The 14524-nt window shown below is 48.2% G+C and overlaps 7 protein-coding genes across 7 annotated transcripts; 4 read left to right on the top strand and 3 right to left on the bottom strand.

Annotated features, from left to right (window-relative positions):
* Window positions 1-90: 90 nt before the first annotated feature.
* LY89DRAFT_703815 (MFS general substrate transporter) lies at window positions 91-1989 on the top strand (the record flags this gene model as incomplete). Its single annotated transcript, XM_018217346.1, has 1 exon — window positions 91-1989. The coding sequence occupies exon 1, from the start codon at window positions 196-198 to the stop codon at window positions 1987-1989; it is 1794 nt and encodes a 597-aa protein (XP_018077584.1). The 5' UTR covers window positions 91-195.
* Window positions 1990-2074: 85 nt separating this feature from the next.
* LY89DRAFT_175368 (uncharacterized protein) lies at window positions 2075-2607 on the bottom strand. The gene is made up of 2 exons (XM_018205578.1): window positions 2462-2607; window positions 2075-2406 (listed from the first exon to the last, which is right to left on the bottom strand). Exons 1-2 carry the CDS (start codon window positions 2522-2524, stop codon window positions 2161-2163), a joined length of 309 nt encoding a protein of 102 aa, XP_018077583.1. The 5' UTR covers window positions 2525-2607; the 3' UTR covers window positions 2075-2160.
* LY89DRAFT_755018 (cytochrome P450) lies at window positions 2145-4334 on the bottom strand (the record flags this gene model as incomplete). The annotated part of the gene is made up of 5 exons (XM_018221340.1): window positions 2145-2963; window positions 3024-3105; window positions 3160-3878; window positions 3952-4162; window positions 4220-4334. The coding sequence occupies 5 exons, from the start codon at window positions 4332-4334 to the stop codon at window positions 2549-2551; spliced, it is 1542 nt and encodes a 513-aa protein (XP_018077582.1). The 3' UTR covers window positions 2145-2548.
* Window positions 4335-4779: 445 nt separating this feature from the next.
* On the top strand, window positions 4780-6780 carry LY89DRAFT_727996 (cytochrome P450; the record flags this gene model as incomplete). The annotated part of the gene is made up of 9 exons (XM_018219219.1): window positions 4780-5061; window positions 5116-5392; window positions 5440-5540; window positions 5606-5642; window positions 5686-5788; window positions 5839-6025; window positions 6079-6256; window positions 6312-6502; window positions 6559-6780. The coding sequence occupies 9 exons, from the start codon at window positions 4780-4782 to the stop codon at window positions 6778-6780; spliced, it is 1578 nt and encodes a 525-aa protein (XP_018077581.1).
* Window positions 6781-8353: 1573 nt separating this feature from the next.
* On the bottom strand, window positions 8354-9827 carry LY89DRAFT_680011 (Aldo/keto reductase). The gene is made up of 2 exons (XM_018213992.1): window positions 9311-9827; window positions 8354-9245 (listed from the first exon to the last, which is right to left on the bottom strand). Exons 1-2 carry the CDS (start codon window positions 9596-9598, stop codon window positions 8562-8564), a joined length of 972 nt encoding a protein of 323 aa, XP_018077580.1. The 5' UTR covers window positions 9599-9827; the 3' UTR covers window positions 8354-8561.
* A 151-nt stretch (window positions 9828-9978) lies between these two features.
* LY89DRAFT_755008 (cytochrome P450) lies at window positions 9979-12276 on the top strand (the record flags this gene model as incomplete). The annotated part of the gene is made up of 5 exons (XM_018221339.1): window positions 9979-10133; window positions 10185-10588; window positions 10636-10695; window positions 10758-10876; window positions 10940-12276. 5 exons carry the CDS (start codon window positions 9979-9981, stop codon window positions 11789-11791), a joined length of 1590 nt encoding a protein of 529 aa, XP_018077579.1. The 3' UTR covers window positions 11792-12276.
* A 449-nt stretch (window positions 12277-12725) lies between these two features.
* On the top strand, window positions 12726-14230 carry LY89DRAFT_680007 (NAD(P)-binding protein). The gene is made up of 3 exons (XM_018213991.1): window positions 12726-13677; window positions 13738-14025; window positions 14081-14230. Exons 1-3 carry the CDS (start codon window positions 13082-13084, stop codon window positions 14187-14189), a joined length of 993 nt encoding a protein of 330 aa, XP_018077578.1. The 5' UTR covers window positions 12726-13081; the 3' UTR covers window positions 14190-14230.
* Window positions 14231-14524: the final 294 nt, after the last annotated feature.

Here is a 14524-nt window from a genome sequence, read left to right as displayed (position 1 = left end):
TCTTACGGGTCGTAAAGAGTCGTCTTGGTCGTACTGCGGTTGGAACCGATGAGGGTGGCTTATTCAATCCTGTGTCTCTGTACTTTTCAACCTCATTACCCCGAATGATTTCTCTACTCTTTCTAGCTACTGGTCCTATTCAGATTGAGAATTTGATATCTCTACCATCATTTGAGACCATTACTAAATTCCAAAATGAGCGTCTCCAAGCCCAAGGACGACCTAAACTCAGTCGAGCGGGTTGGTTTGTTGACCGACGTGCATCTCGAGCCAATGCATCAAAATGGGAAAATGAAAGACGTGGAGGATCGGGAAGAGCTCAATGATCAGAATGCAACAATTGGACCTCGAGGATGGAAATTCTGGGCCGTTTTCATGTCAGTTGTGTTCACTCAGATGTTGATGACACTGGGCTCCAATATCACATCCACGGCATTACCTACCATTATCGATGACATTGGTACTTCAGACCAGTTCGTATGGATCATTAACGCCTTCTCATTGAGCTCAACAATTATCCAACCTCCAATTGGGCAAATCGCGGATATATTTGGCCGCAAAATACCAACAATCATCAGCGTCCTCAACTTCAGTCTCGGCAGCGCAATCTGTGGAATCTCAACAAATTTGACTTTGATGGTTATCGGAAGAGCTGTTCAGGGCCTTGGAGCTGGTGGAATCTTTGTCCTCGCAGATCTGATTACCAGTGACTTGGTCCCACTCCGAGAACGCCCTAAATTCCTTGGGCTTCTTTTAGCTGGTAGTGCTGTGTCTTTGATTGCAGGACCATTTTTGGGCGGCATCATTACTCAATACCTCTCCTGGCGTTGGATATTCTTCTTGAATGTTCCCATTGGAGGATTCATCATTGTCCTCCTCTGGCTGTTCCTTAACTTAAAGCACCAGCAACACCGCACTTGGAAACATGCCATCAAAGAGATCGACTTCCTCGGAACAATCGTGTTTAGCGCAGCTGCGATTGCCATGATGCTTGCATTGGCATCAAGCGACGGTTTCTGGACCTCCAAAGCATACACTTTAAGCTTTGTCCTTGGCTGCCTTGGCCTCATTCTGTTCGGCGTCCTGCAGAACTCTAGATTCTGTCCGTCTCCCATCATGCCTCTGCGACTCTTCAACCTTGCATCGTCGTTGGTATTCATGATCACATTCCTCTCAAGCACAATACTCATGCTTGTGCCATACTTTCTGGCTATCTACTTCCAAGCTGTCCTTCAAGACTCCCCCACAGAAGCAGGAGTCGATCTACTTGCGACTGTCGTCGTCTTGCTTCCTGCAGCAATGGTTATTGGTGGTCTCGTCTCAAAAACCGGCCATTATCGAATTGCACACATCTCATCTTTTGCACTCACTGCCATATCCATGGCAGGATTCATGCTTACGGACGACCACACAGCCACAATGAATTGGATCGTACTTTCTGTTCTTGGAGCTATCGGCATGGGGGCTTTGATACCGACAGCACTCCCTGCAGCTCAAGCACCATTACCCGATTCAGATGCTGCTGCTGTCACAGCCGCCTTCTCATTCTTCCGAAGTTTCGGCCTTCTTTGGGGTTTTTCTATTCCAGCCTTCATGTTCAACGCGGAAGTTGAAAACGCAATCACAGTTGTTCAAGACGAGCATATCGCTGGGATGCTCTTGAACGGAGGCGCCTTTGGAAATGCTAGATCCGAGTTCATTGCGGGTTTATCTGAGCCAGCAAGGACGCAAGTCATTGAGGTCTTCATTCGAAGCCTGAGAGTAGTGTGGAAGGGAGCTTTCGCAATCTCTTTGTTTGGCCTTGCACTGGCTTTTCTTGAGACAGAGAAGAAATTGAGAACGACTCTCGAGACTGAATTCCAAATCGATGACAGCCCCTGGAAAAACTCTACAAGACCTGTTGACAGCGAGATTGCGTTGACGAGGTCGCCTTCACAGGAAACAATCATCTCTGAGTACAAAGACTCGGACTCCCCGTCTACCTCTTAAGTATCAGTGGCATTGGGCAACGAACTGGAGCTCTGAGATGGAAGGCGTATGAATTATGTGGCAAACCTCCTTGTTAAATAGTCAGAGACGTTGAACATTCCAATGTACTTTATCCTTGGCAAAACTCTTTCCATTTTTCTGCTCTATCATATGAGAAAAAACATTTAGGCTTCAATCATGAGAGGTGAAGCTCTCCAGTGCATTCAATATTTTCCATCGCTCGTTGTCAGTGCACAGAGATACCGCTAAATCAGGACGCCATTCAGACGGGCAAAATTTGTATGTCAAATTGCGCCTGTGATACATTTTTTTAGTGAATGCAAGCGAACAGGTTTTCTTTGTGTGGGGCAGAAATCTGTTGTATAGAATTTGAAGTAGTTGAGACTTGAGGGTACGAAGACATAAGAAAGGAGCTAACTATATGCAGTCTCAGGCTCAGAAATCTAATATCCCACACAAACAGGATAGGTACCACACATGCCTGAAAGAAATACACGGACGACCACAACAATCCCATCTCGGATATCAGCAACATCTAAACCTCCATTCCATCAAATCATCAGTAGGATGAGTCCCGAATTATCTCAGCCGTCTCCAATGCCTTCGCATAATTGAACTTAACCAACTGACCACGCTTCGTATCTCGCGGAGTGAGATCAAAGTCCATCTGCTTAGGTCTACTAATCAACAAAGAAGAGTAATCTGTAGCACTAACGGGGATTTCTCGTCCGTTCTCATCACGCTTTTTTCGGATATTACATGCCCATGCCATGCCTCCAATTCCAACGAGGAGTTCGTCTTCAACGAGATCCATGCCCATGCAGATTCGACGACCGTAACCAAAAGTGGTAAAGTTCTTAATGCTCGGGTATTGGGTCAAGGGTTCTTGATAAGATGGGAAAGACGGATCAAGCCATCGTTGAGGGTTGAAGGTCTCTGGATCAGGGTAGACTGATGTCTCTCGCGTGATGGCCCTAGAGAAACAGTAAGCATAAACTATCGAGGGAACGGGTATCGTCAGCTGAATTGCTTACCACTGATTTGGATGGACCTGCGACCCTTTAGGAATAAAATAACCATCGTAGATATCATCCTCCACAGTTTCATGTGGAATACCTATGATTGGAGTCAGAATGTGAGTGTCAATCTAACAGGTCTAAGTACACTTACTACTGGGAGTAACAGGTCTCCATCGAATAATCTCTTTGATGACTGCTCGAAGAACAGGAAGCTTGGGAGAATCTGATGGCTCAGGCATACGATCTCCACAGACTTCGTCAAGTTCTTTTTGGACTTTCTCTTGCCATTCGGGATGTAAACAGATAGCAAGGATATAAGTCATGAAAGCAGAAGCAGTGGTAAGGATACCTGCCAAGCCAATCATACCAATGATATACGCTCCTTCGATATCATCTGCTCCTGATTTCTCCTTACCTTCGAAGAATTGGGACATGTATGACTCTTTCAAGGTACCATTGTCGTAGTCGGACTTGGCAAGAGTGTACATTCGAACGAAGAACTCTCGTTCTCTGTCGTGGCGGGCTCTTTCGGATTTCTTCCAAGGAGAGAGCCACATGGGAAGTAGTCGAAGCTGTGGGATGATATTGCTCAAGTTTGCTGCTGGGGAGATAGCTCCTAGCAAAGCATGGGAATTTGTTGTCACCTCTGCATAATGACGGACGTCACCAAAGGCTAAGCGCGAGATCACTCTGCCGGTATACTTTTCCATCAGGTACTGATAATCGGAAGGAGAGTCCATGAGTTCGGCAAGGTATTTCTTGGCTTCAATATAAGGTAGATTGAGATGCTTCATCGAGGTCGACTTGGCCATGGTCTGATGGACGAATCTCCGTTGTCGACGCCATACATCTGCAAAAGTGTTAACGTTACTCTCATGAGTTGCGTGTGGAATAGTTACCATTGTATCCCAACAAAGGCAAGTACTCTGGTGCAGTCTTGGACTCTTCCAGATTCTTGATCATTGGACGATCGGAGTAGACCCCACTTCTTGTAACAAGAAGATCTTTGGCAATTTTATCTGAAGCAAGCCAAACATGATGTTCACCAAAAATGTTCATCTGGTAAATGGGGCCATATTGATCCGACCACGCCTTGAACTTCTTGTAGCTGTGTTGGCGGGGAATGTCCCATACTCGGCCAATGAATGGGAGCCCTGGACTGTATCAGCGAAAGTACGAAAGTATAGGTTCAGAAGCTACGGTTCGCGTACCTGGAGGACCTGGAAGCCATCGAGTTCCTTTCGGGAGACGTGCACGACGGCGACGCACATGCTCCAGCGCCACCAAAGCTACTAAAACAATCAAGAATAATGGTACAGGTGTCATTGTAAAGGCCAAATTTTGGCTTCAAGAATAACTCTTGGAAAACTAAAGCCAGTGAAATGCATGTCGGAAAGGATTTAAATTTATTGGAGGTTGATTTGTACAAATTAATCATCGTGATTGCTATGTTGCGGAAGAGCGTTGACGGAGAAGTGACTTCGTCGTGGAGTTCCGCCATGTTGCGGTAGCTATCATAACAAATCCAGTGTAACTGCGCAATCGAGAATGTTTGGCAATGTAATTGGTAGTCATTCGGTTGCCGGATGATTGCCGAAGTGCGAGCTCTGCCCCTCTTGGTGCTACCATTGGAACCCCACGTCCGAACCGAAGTCCGTGGTCCCTACTGCTCACTCATACTTCGAAGTACACTTTCATATATGATCATCAAAATCTACATTTCTTTAGTCTCACCTCCAGTGGATCATTCAAGTTGCTCCATACAGTCACGATGTCTACGATCTCTTCATTCTTCGGGAATATGACCTTGCCCTCACCAGCTGCTTTCAGCATGGGGGAGGCAGCTACCAAGGGCAACCTCGGTGGCGGGCTTGATTTTCTTCTCGAGAAGATGGAGAGCCGTCCATTCCAGATCACGACAAGTGTGCTTAGTGTGGTGTTGCTGTATTTTGTCTTCGGATTGTTTAGTCCTCAGAAGATGAAGGCAACTCCTTATGTCGGAAAGGAATCGGACCCATCTTTCCATGGTGCCTTGAAAGAAGGCTATTCCAAAGTGAGCCCAAAAATTCCATAGAAAAAATGGTATGCTGACATAGGTCGATCACAGTTCAAAGATTCTCTATTCAAGATTCCTGCGCCTCATCACACCGTCCATATCATTCCTCCAAAGTTCATGAATGAAGTGAAGAACCTTCCAGACACCAAACTCAGTTTCCAAGGCCAGGTCAAAGATCGTTTTTCTGGGCAATACACTGGTCTCGGCGTCAATGATGTGCTTGTGAACGCCGTGAAAGTCGATGTTACCAAGAACATGGATCATATTATCAAGGAATTCGAGGACGAAATGCCATTTGCTTTGAACACAACCTTTGGAGAATTGAAAGGTTTGCGGAACTATTGCGTGCACTGAATTGGCACTGACTGACTCCAGACTGGACTGAAATTCCATTCTATCATAAAGGTGCTGAAATTGTGGGCTATGTCGCTGGTCGTATATTCGTTGGTCATCCACTGGGACGCAATGACAAATGGGTAAGTCCATATCTCTGAGATATGTGATATTCAAGAACTAATCCTCCTCCTCCAATAGCATAAAGCAACCGTTAACTATACAATCGATGGCTTCACTGGCAAGTGACATGGGCCTTACTTTGATTCAGCACTAACATTGCCTTAGCATCTGACGAGCTCTGGGAGTACCCAGAAATGTTTCATGGGCTGGTTCACTACTTCTTGTCCCACGTCAAGGCCGTCAAGCAATACCTAGTAGACGGTGCCAAGTAAGTCTTCCGTCACTTTGGAACCTCGAATATTGCTAAAGATCACTCAGAGTTCTCACCCCCATTGTTGAAAGCCGTCGCAAAGTAGCCGCCTCAGGAACCAAAGGCCCCAAGCCAGCAGACATGACACAATGGATTATGGATCAATCATCTGAGAAAGACCGTTATGACGTTGCTCACATTGTGGAGACTCAAATGATGGGCTCCGTCGTCGCAATCCACACCACTGCCATGGCTGTATGTATCGATCGCATAGATGAAATCGCCAATTACTAACTCTAGAGTGACAGATCTCACAAGTTATGTACGACCTCATCCAGTACCCCGAACACATCGCGCCACTTCGAGAAGAATGGAAGCGCGTCCTGGGAGAACACAACGGTCAATTCAACAAATCAAGTCTCTCGCAACTTGAGAAATTGGACAGTTTCTTGAAGGAGTCGCAAAGACACAAACCCACTGGATCCAGTGAGCCCCTTTCCCATACCCCTATCGCTAAGCGAGTCGCTAACAACAACATCAGTCACCCTAAATCGTCGCATCAACCAAGAAATCAAGCTCTCCAACGGCATCGTACTCGAGAAAGGCATCCACGTTGGTGTCGCTTCAGCAGCATTAGGTTTCGACCCCGAGATCTACCCAGACCCACACAAATTCGACGGTTTCCGCTTCTACAAGCTCCGCCAGATCCCCGGTAACGAGAAGAAATGGCATGTAAGTATCACCGCTCCCCGAATCACATCAACAGATCATCTAATTTTATGATATAGTTCGCAACAGCAGCAGGAGATCAGCTTTTCTGGGGCTACGGAAAAGATGCCTGTCCAGGCCGTTTCTTCGCTAGCAACCTCATGAAGATCATGACTATTGAGTTTTTGGAGAAGTATGACTTTCAGTTCAGGGATGGTGTTCGTCCTCCGGATGTGATTCGTGATTTCCGCACGATTCCCAACCCGGTGTTCCCGATTTTGATGAAGAGCAGAAAGGCGTGAGTGTGTAATGAGAGAGTGTGGTGGCGATGACAGAGAGAGAGTTCTGGGGTGGCCTCAATATGTCTTGAGAAAGCTTCATTCAGGGTGGTGAATGTCTTGCGCGTGGTTGCAAGGATGTGGATTTTGGCTTCAATTTGCAATAGAATTCTACAAGTCAATATAAATCATGATCACAAAAATTTGTCACTGTTTTTGTAAAATCGGTTTGCCTTGCGATGAAAATCCTCCATTGAACAGCGTAAAGGCAGACGCCTATCTGTTGATTCATTTGCTTTCATAGTGTGCGGCTCAGTGCGAGTGTGTACTTTACTTTGGAGTATGCCAAAAAGTGAAATTTGGTGATGAACACGCTGTAGTTTACTTACTCATGCACTGTATTTTCAGTGAGTACTTCCCTGAAGCATAGGCCTCGATCACTAAATCTCTGAACCTTACAGCCCCTCTGCGGGGCCCAAAAATCAGCGGATTCTTACGAAGTTAAGAGCTCGGAAGACGAAAGTACCTACATTTTTTTACTGCTATCTACTAAAATGTGTAAATAATCCAGCATGCATTGAAAAGTGGGTCAGCCTATCGATTATAATTTTTTTAAGTTATTAACTATAGAGGAAAAGCGTATTTTCACCACATTTGGACCAGTCACTAAAATCAGCCACCGCAAACTCCTTCCTGTCTCGCTTAACGTGCACGTACCACAGCTCGCCCCTGAACCCCTAAAAGGAGGTGGAGCTCCGGCTTGGCTTTGTGGCGCGGATAACGGATTGGCGTGCATTTCCAGGCTTCACACCCGAATTCTAGCGCATCCTTCAACTTTGCATCAGGTAGTCTACGGAGCTTGCTAAAATTCGTACGTCTCCCGAATCATAAGAGGCAACTTCTGCTCTGTACCCTGATTGCCCAGTGCATCCTTCAAACTCGCATCTGATGCGTGGAGCTAAACTTCGTATACTTGTCCGATTAGTTGCCAACTTAGCAGCTTCTAGCACAGAACCCTGATTATCATTGCATCCTTCAAGCTCGCATTAGGGTGCGGTAGCATGCGGCAATCCTAGTTACCTCCGTACTCTCGACCTATCTATCTATCTCGCAACCCTTTTCTAGCTTCCAGAAACACGACTACGCTGATCATGACTAGAAGTGGGTCACAATTAAGTTTTGGCTTTGAGCGTTTCCGATCCAGTTTTCAGTAGGATTGGTAGGGAGAGCGAGCACATGGGAATTGGCGGCGGTAGTGAGGCACAGCTTGCTGACAGCGCCACGGTGATGCATGGTTACTTGGGTGCTCCACGAGGTTGGTCAGCCATGTGTTCCTTATCTTATCCGTGGCGTCGTAAAGTTTATGTTTGCTTCGCTCACCGAGAATGGGTTTACCCGAACCCGATATTCCTTGAGACCCGAGTTTGATTCTTTGGGATGAAGTAGCACACGCGGCGGCACAGCATGAGAGCTGGAAGGATCTTCCTGCATGGATGTGCCAAACTGATTATGTCATTTCAGCTGGTTCTTATTTGTTGTTCCTGAGACGCCACACGAGGACCGGACGAAGTCATGCAGTGTCCATTGGCCGATTTCTACGAGTCCGGCCATGGTAAATATATTCTCACTATTGCACAGTACGGTAATGTGAGAGTGCATTATCTTGGACCCTCCAACTACTCGATAGGGCAAGCGGGAATTCTCCAAGACAGAGCCAAGTGCTTGTGTGTAAGGTTTCAATTCAATTGTCTGTAAAGGTAACGCAGCACTCATCCTTCTGCCGATCAAAGGAACACCTCCCCTACCTAACCATTGAAGCAATCAAGCGGAGCCTCCTTCTCAACACTCTTCCAAACCCCCTCAATCGCCTCACAAACCTCCTCACTCAACGGCCCCCTCTCAAACCCCTCCAGCGTCCCCTTCAACTGCCCCATATTCCCCGGCCCAATAATCATCCCGTCCCCCAGCTCCCCCTTCAGCCCAGAATTATACCTCACCCACCTGTACGCCAGTTCAGCCTTCCCACACCCCGCCATCGCCGCTGCTCTTTCCCACTCACCCAGGATCTCGACGTACGCCGGCTTGTCGAACATATCGCGATACTCCTTCAGAAACGGCGACAGCCGCGGCAAGCTCTGATCGAACCTGCCCGCCTCTCTGCCACCATCTAGTAACGCGTTGCGAGTCTTGGTCAGGAAGCCGCCTGCCAGCGGGCTGTAGGCGTAGAAACTCATACCGAGCTCGCGGAGCGTGGGGAAGAGGTCCGTTTCCTGCTTGCGGGTGATGGGGCTGTATTGGCCCTGGTAGACGGACGGGAGCACGTAGTTGTGTTCTTTGCAGTGGTTGTAGATCTCTCGCACGTAAGAGGCGGGACAGTTTGAGAGGCCGAAGCGGGCGAATTTGCCGGAGAGGTGGAGGGCGTTGATGGAGGAGAGGGATTCGGAGAGCGGGATGTTGTATTCGGGGGCGTGGATGTAGAATACGTCTACCTGGAAAGATATCAGTTACAAACTTCTTATCTTTGTCGTATAGTAGATTTCTGAAAGGAACTTACCTTGTCCATACCCAACATCTCCAAACTAGCAGCAGCATTCTTCTCCAGCTCCCCTTTCTTCAATGATCCAGGTTGGAACCCACCACCTACTTTCGTGTCGATTGTGAAACGAGAGCCAGCTTTCACATTCCCCAAAAGTCTCTCGCCGTTTCCGCCAGCGTAGATTCTGGCTGTGTCGATATTGTGAACGCCTGCTTTTTCAAGGACGTCCATCAGTTCTTCGACTTGGGGCTCGGTGCCAAATGCACCGAAACCTACGCCACCACAGATGATCTTGACTTCAGGCATGATTGGAAAAGAGATTGAGTATGAAACGAGGAGATGGTAGGTTTGAAGATGGAATTGTTTACTTATTTCGTATCATATGCATTTCTTCATCAGAATTTCGTTGTTAAGTAAAAGCGGACTTCCGTTTTGCAAATTGGTGGTGGTGATTCGGACGTTTGAGGATTGTCGAGAGCCGATTCCTGTGCAGTAACCCGTTGCCGGAGTCCGTATGTCATTCAGCAACTTTATTCGCTTCCAACCAACGTCATGAAAGTCGAATAACAATAGGTGCTTTCTATTTCGTCGCTTTTGTATTGCTTTGCTTGCTTTGAAAGTAAAGAAGTGTATCACGGCCAAGCAAGTGAAAGTTTTCTCTGAATCTCTTCATTTTCTAGCTCAATATGCTCGAACTACTTTCTTCCTTGTCGGCAATCCCTATACTGCCCCTCATTCTCATCTCAACAGTCTTCTACCTAGTAGGAATCTCAGTATATCGTCTATACCTGCACCCACTCTCCAAATTCCCCGGTCCCAAACTCGCCGCCCTCACACTCTGGTAAGATCGCCCCCCAGATTCTTTCACAGTACAACAAGTTAACAAACCCAGGTACGAAATCTACTACGACGTCTACCTCGACGGACAATACCAGTTCCACATCAAAGAACTCCACAAAACCTACGGCCCCATCATCCGCATCAACCCCTTCGAACTGCACATCAACGACCCGTCCTTCTACGAAGAAGTCTACGCCTCGGCGCCCCGCAAGCGCGATCGCTCGGAATGGGTGATGCGTGCGACGGGCTTCTCGGATGCGTTCTTTGCTACGGTGCCGCATGAGCTGCACAAGGTGAGGAGAGCGGCTGTTGCGCCGTTCTTCTCGAAGGCGAATGTGAGGAAGTTGCAGCCGGTGCTGGATAAGGTGATTGATGGGATGTTTGGGCAGTTGAGGTTGTTTTTGGGGAGTCGGCAGGTGGTGAGGTTGGATCATATGACGAGTGCTTATGCGAACGGTGAGTGGAGTGGAGTAGAGAAGGGATTGGTATCATTGCTGATATAGTTGTAGATATTGTGATGGAGTATTCCTTTGCGAGGAGTGAAAATAGGATTACGAAACCAGGTAAGAGACCTTGCTTGCTGGAGAAAAGAGGATCTTTAAAGAGTTGAGCTGATGTTGATTAGACTTCGATCCTGGATACCATGAGGCTATTGCTGCTGGATCCTATGCCAACTTCCCTATCAAACATTTCTATTGGTTTTTCAAGCCTCTCCTCTCGTTGCCAGAGTTCATTCTCGACAATGTAGCAATGTTCCAGTTTGTTACAAAAGAAGCCAGGGTAACTTAAGTACTACTCCACTTGAAGATTCTTACTAACAAGAGACAGATAGTCAAAGGACAGGCCATAGCAGCAATGACAGACGCCAATACCATGTCCACGAAATCCAGCACAGCACACCCAACAATCTTCCACGACATTCTCTCGTCCAAACTTCCAGCATCAGAGAAATCAGTGACTCGTCTCACGCACGAAGCACACACCATCATCGCAGGAGGAACTTTCTCAACCGCCTGGCCAATGACACTCGCCATCTACCACATGCTCAAACAACCTCTCCTCCTTCGCCGCCTGAAAGACGAACTCGCAGCCGCAATTCCAGACGCCAGCACCACACACCATGCTGACTTACACACATTCGAAGCCCTCCCCTTCCTCACCGCAGTAGTAAAAGAGAGTCTCCGCCTCGGCTACGGCACCACGCACCGCTTGGCACGGATAGCAACCGAAGAAGACATCACTTACACCGACGCCTCGTCTCCCGAGCTCTCCAAAAAATACACCATTCCCCGCGGAACGCCCATGGGGATGTCGACCCTCCTCTTGCACCACATCGAAAGCAGTTTCCCCAACTCCTACGCATTCAACCCGGAGCGCTGGCTCGGAGCCGACGCTGCGCGCTCAGAGAAATACCTGGTGTCGTTCTCGCGCGGCACGCGGATGTGTCCCGGCATCAACCTGGCGTACGCAGAGATGTATCTCATTGTGGGGAGACTGTTCCGGTCTTTTGGCAGCGAGCAGGTGTACGATGCGAGTGACGTGGGCCGGCTGCGGTTGTTCCAGACGACGGATTATGATGTTGAGACGGCGCACGATCGGATGTTTGCTATGCAGCATTTGGACAGTAAGGGGATTCGCGCCGAGGTGCTGCCAAATTGATAAGCTGGGTTGGTGTTGTAGGTGTAGGACGAGAATATGTTGTCAGCAGAGTTGTGTTGCACAGAGTGGAGTAGGTAGATGTTGGCAATATTTCCTTCTCGTCTAAACTTCCTTCTTTGAGACTTAGTGCCAGATGTTGGATCTGCAATTACAGTAAGATTGGCTGTTAGCCGGCGCATCATCTCATAGGGCTGCTGACTGTGCCCCTGCATGGCGACGGAAGGCTTGGCTGATTAGAAATCGTCTGTCCGTGTAACATGGCTGGGATCTTTCCGTGACAATGACTATTGTAACCAATACGGGCAACAATAATGCAACTTTATGTACGGAGTAACTGGGGCCCGTTGTGGAACTTCTCAGTATCTCTTGTGTTGCATAAAATAGTAGTGCATGTTTCAAAATTGTAAGCACCAGTCTGCCCCCACGTCAAACCACGAAGTGCCAATATTATCCCGTCGAAGCAGGGACTTTCATTCCCGCCTGGCCTGAAAACAGGGTTAAGGATCGCGGGAGATGGCGTGCATTGCCTCGTTTGGATTTAGAGTTATCGATAAGCTAAAATGATGTACGACCTAAGCAGCTAGTTTCGGGCGTCAAAATTGTCTACGGTAGTCGAAAGGTACTCATTTGTAAGCCGTGTTGTAAACGACTAATTCGTAGAGTAAGCCGCCTTAACTACCAAGGTGGATCAATCTCGGCCGCCTTGGTGTTCCCAGCTCCCGTTGGACAAGGCTTCTTCATAGGAGAGCTGAACGACTTAGAAAGGGATGTCAGGCAGGAAAGGGAGACGAATCACAAATACAGCCCGCACGTAGACTAATGTAAGCCACCATAGCACCAAACAAACGTCGGGTGCCGTGGTGGCTTGTTTTGCACCGGTAGAGCAAGCTGCCGAGATGCATTTTATACAATACCGTTCTCTATGAAAATGCGTCTCCCGTGAATTGTGCATTCTCTATTATCAACCACCAGAAGATTATCCCCGATACGCGTTTGTCAGCTCGACTTCTCATCGCCGATCAACCATCGACAGAGCCCTTCTTCTGCTCGAGATTTCCCACCTCTCGGCCGCTCTTTCTCTCACTCACATCTGCAGCTTCGCTACTTCAGTTTTCGTTCTCGATACCCGTGCTTCGGCAGCCACACTCGTCTCACTCGCATCTACGTAGCGTACTAGTCAGCAGCGCCCGCTTCTTCGTACACCCCTCCATTCCGTCAACTTCCCTCGCAACACACACACATACCACCACACCTTCAGACTCCACCTAACTGCCTACCCCCGCGCTCGCAATGGGTTTCTTCCTCGAATTCCTCTGGCGTCAGCTCTTCGTCTGGCTCCCCACTCCCAACTACGACTTCTCGGGCCAAACCGTGATCATCACCGGCTCCAACACCGGTCTTGGCCGCGAGGCTGCTCGACACATCGTCCGTCTTGGAGCTGCCAAAGTCATCCTCGCAGTGCGCACTCCCGCCAAGGGCGAAGCTGCCGCAGCTGAGATCCTCGAGTCGACCAAGAAGACCTCCTCAATCATCGAAGTATGGGAGCTCAACTTGTCCAGCTCTGCTTCCGTCAAGGCTTTCGCCAAGCGTGCTCAAGGTCTTGCTAGGCTCGATGCTGTTATCCTCAATGCTGGTATCTTGACCACGCAATTCGCTCTCGTTGAAGGTGAGGAGAGCAGCATCGTTGTCAATGTTGTCCACAACACCCTCCTCGCACTTTCTCTCCTCCCCAAGCTCAGAGAGAGTGCCGCCAAGACGGGTCTCCGAGGACGCATCGCCTTTGTTGGCTCTGATCTCCAGTACCTCGCCAAGTTCGCCGAAGGCGAAACTCCAGGAAACACCTTTGACGTCTTGCGCGTTGAGGAGAAGGCTGACATGGACGATCGGTACGTACTTACTTCCCTTCTACACTTCACCAAGGAGCCAAGCTAACAGAACAATAACAGCTACAAAGTCAGCAAGCTTCTACTCGCCTGTGCAGTTCGCGCTATTTCTGCTGAGAGCCCCGTCTCCGACAAGTCCAATGTGATCATCACCTACCTGACCCCTGGAGCCTGCAAATCCGACCTCTTCCGTGATCCCATGGGCGGCTTCCAGGCTCTGGCTTTGGCTATTGGCAAGACGATCATTGGTCGCTCGACTGAGGTTGGTAGTCGTACGCTCGTCAACGCCGTTCGACCGAATCAAGACGTCAAGGTTCATGGTCAATTCTTGATGGATGGCAAAGTTGCTTCGTAAGTTTACCTTTCTTCCTACACTAACAAAGGCTTGTCTAACCCCTTCTCACAGTGCCGGACCCAAGATCAACAGTCCCGAAGGCAAGAAGCTGGAGGAGAAGTTCCACAAGGAGCTCTACGACAAGCTGGAGCAGCTCTCACCGGGCGTTACCAAGATTTGAGTAGTGCTGGCTTTGGGATTTCTTCTTCATTAGAGCGCTGCATACCTAGGTACACATGGTCTGAATAATGGCATGGACTGGATTGGTCCTGGAGCGTTGCATTCACAGAGAGAGGCTTTCAATGCATTCCCAAGTTGCGTTGCGCATGCGTGACTTTAGTTTACTTTGCAATTGAAAATCGATGAACAAGTCAAAATTAAATTTTCCATCATCGAATTCCTTTGAAAGTGGTATACTGCATTCGTTCCCCTTCTCAACAACCAAAATCTTTCTTTTTTGCCTTAAGATATACATTACAAGTATAAAATAATACTAACAAAAATAACTCTCCTTCA

This window comes from Mollisia scopiformis, assembly GCF_001500285.1.
Source record: "Mollisia scopiformis unplaced genomic scaffold LY89scaffold_2, whole genome shotgun sequence".
Classification (NCBI taxonomy): Eukaryota; Fungi; Ascomycota; class Leotiomycetes; order Helotiales; family Mollisiaceae; genus Mollisia; species Mollisia scopiformis.
The sequence above is the reverse complement of the archived record's forward strand: the minus strand, read 5'-3'. Positions and strand labels throughout refer to the sequence as shown.

Bases quoted from the DNA above. Each gene is read 5' to 3' on its own strand.
- LY89DRAFT_175368 (XM_018205578.1), bottom strand. From the start codon at position 2,524: ATGTTGCTGATATCCGAGATGGGATTGTTGTGGTCGTCCGTGTATTTC. The intron at 2,407-2,461 runs GTACCTATCCTG...GACTGCATATAG, and splicing joins ATTTCTTTCAGGCATGTGTG to TTAGCTCCTTTCTTATGTCT.
- LY89DRAFT_680011 (XM_018213992.1), bottom strand. From the start codon at position 9,598: ATGCCTGAAGTCAAGATCATCTGTGGTGGCGTAGGTTTCGGTGCATTT. The intron at 9,246-9,310 runs GTAAGTTCCTTT...ATATCTTTCCAG, and splicing joins AGATGTTGGGTATGGACAAG to GTAGACGTATTCTACATCCA.
- LY89DRAFT_680007 (XM_018213991.1), top strand. From the start codon at position 13,082: ATGGGTTTCTTCCTCGAATTCCTCTGGCGTCAGCTCTTCGTCTGGCTC. The intron at 13,678-13,737 runs GTACGTACTTAC...GAACAATAACAG, and splicing joins AAGGCTGACATGGACGATCG to CTACAAAGTCAGCAAGCTTC. The intron at 14,026-14,080 runs GTAAGTTTACCT...CCCTTCTCACAG, and splicing joins ATGGATGGCAAAGTTGCTTC to TGCCGGACCCAAGATCAACA.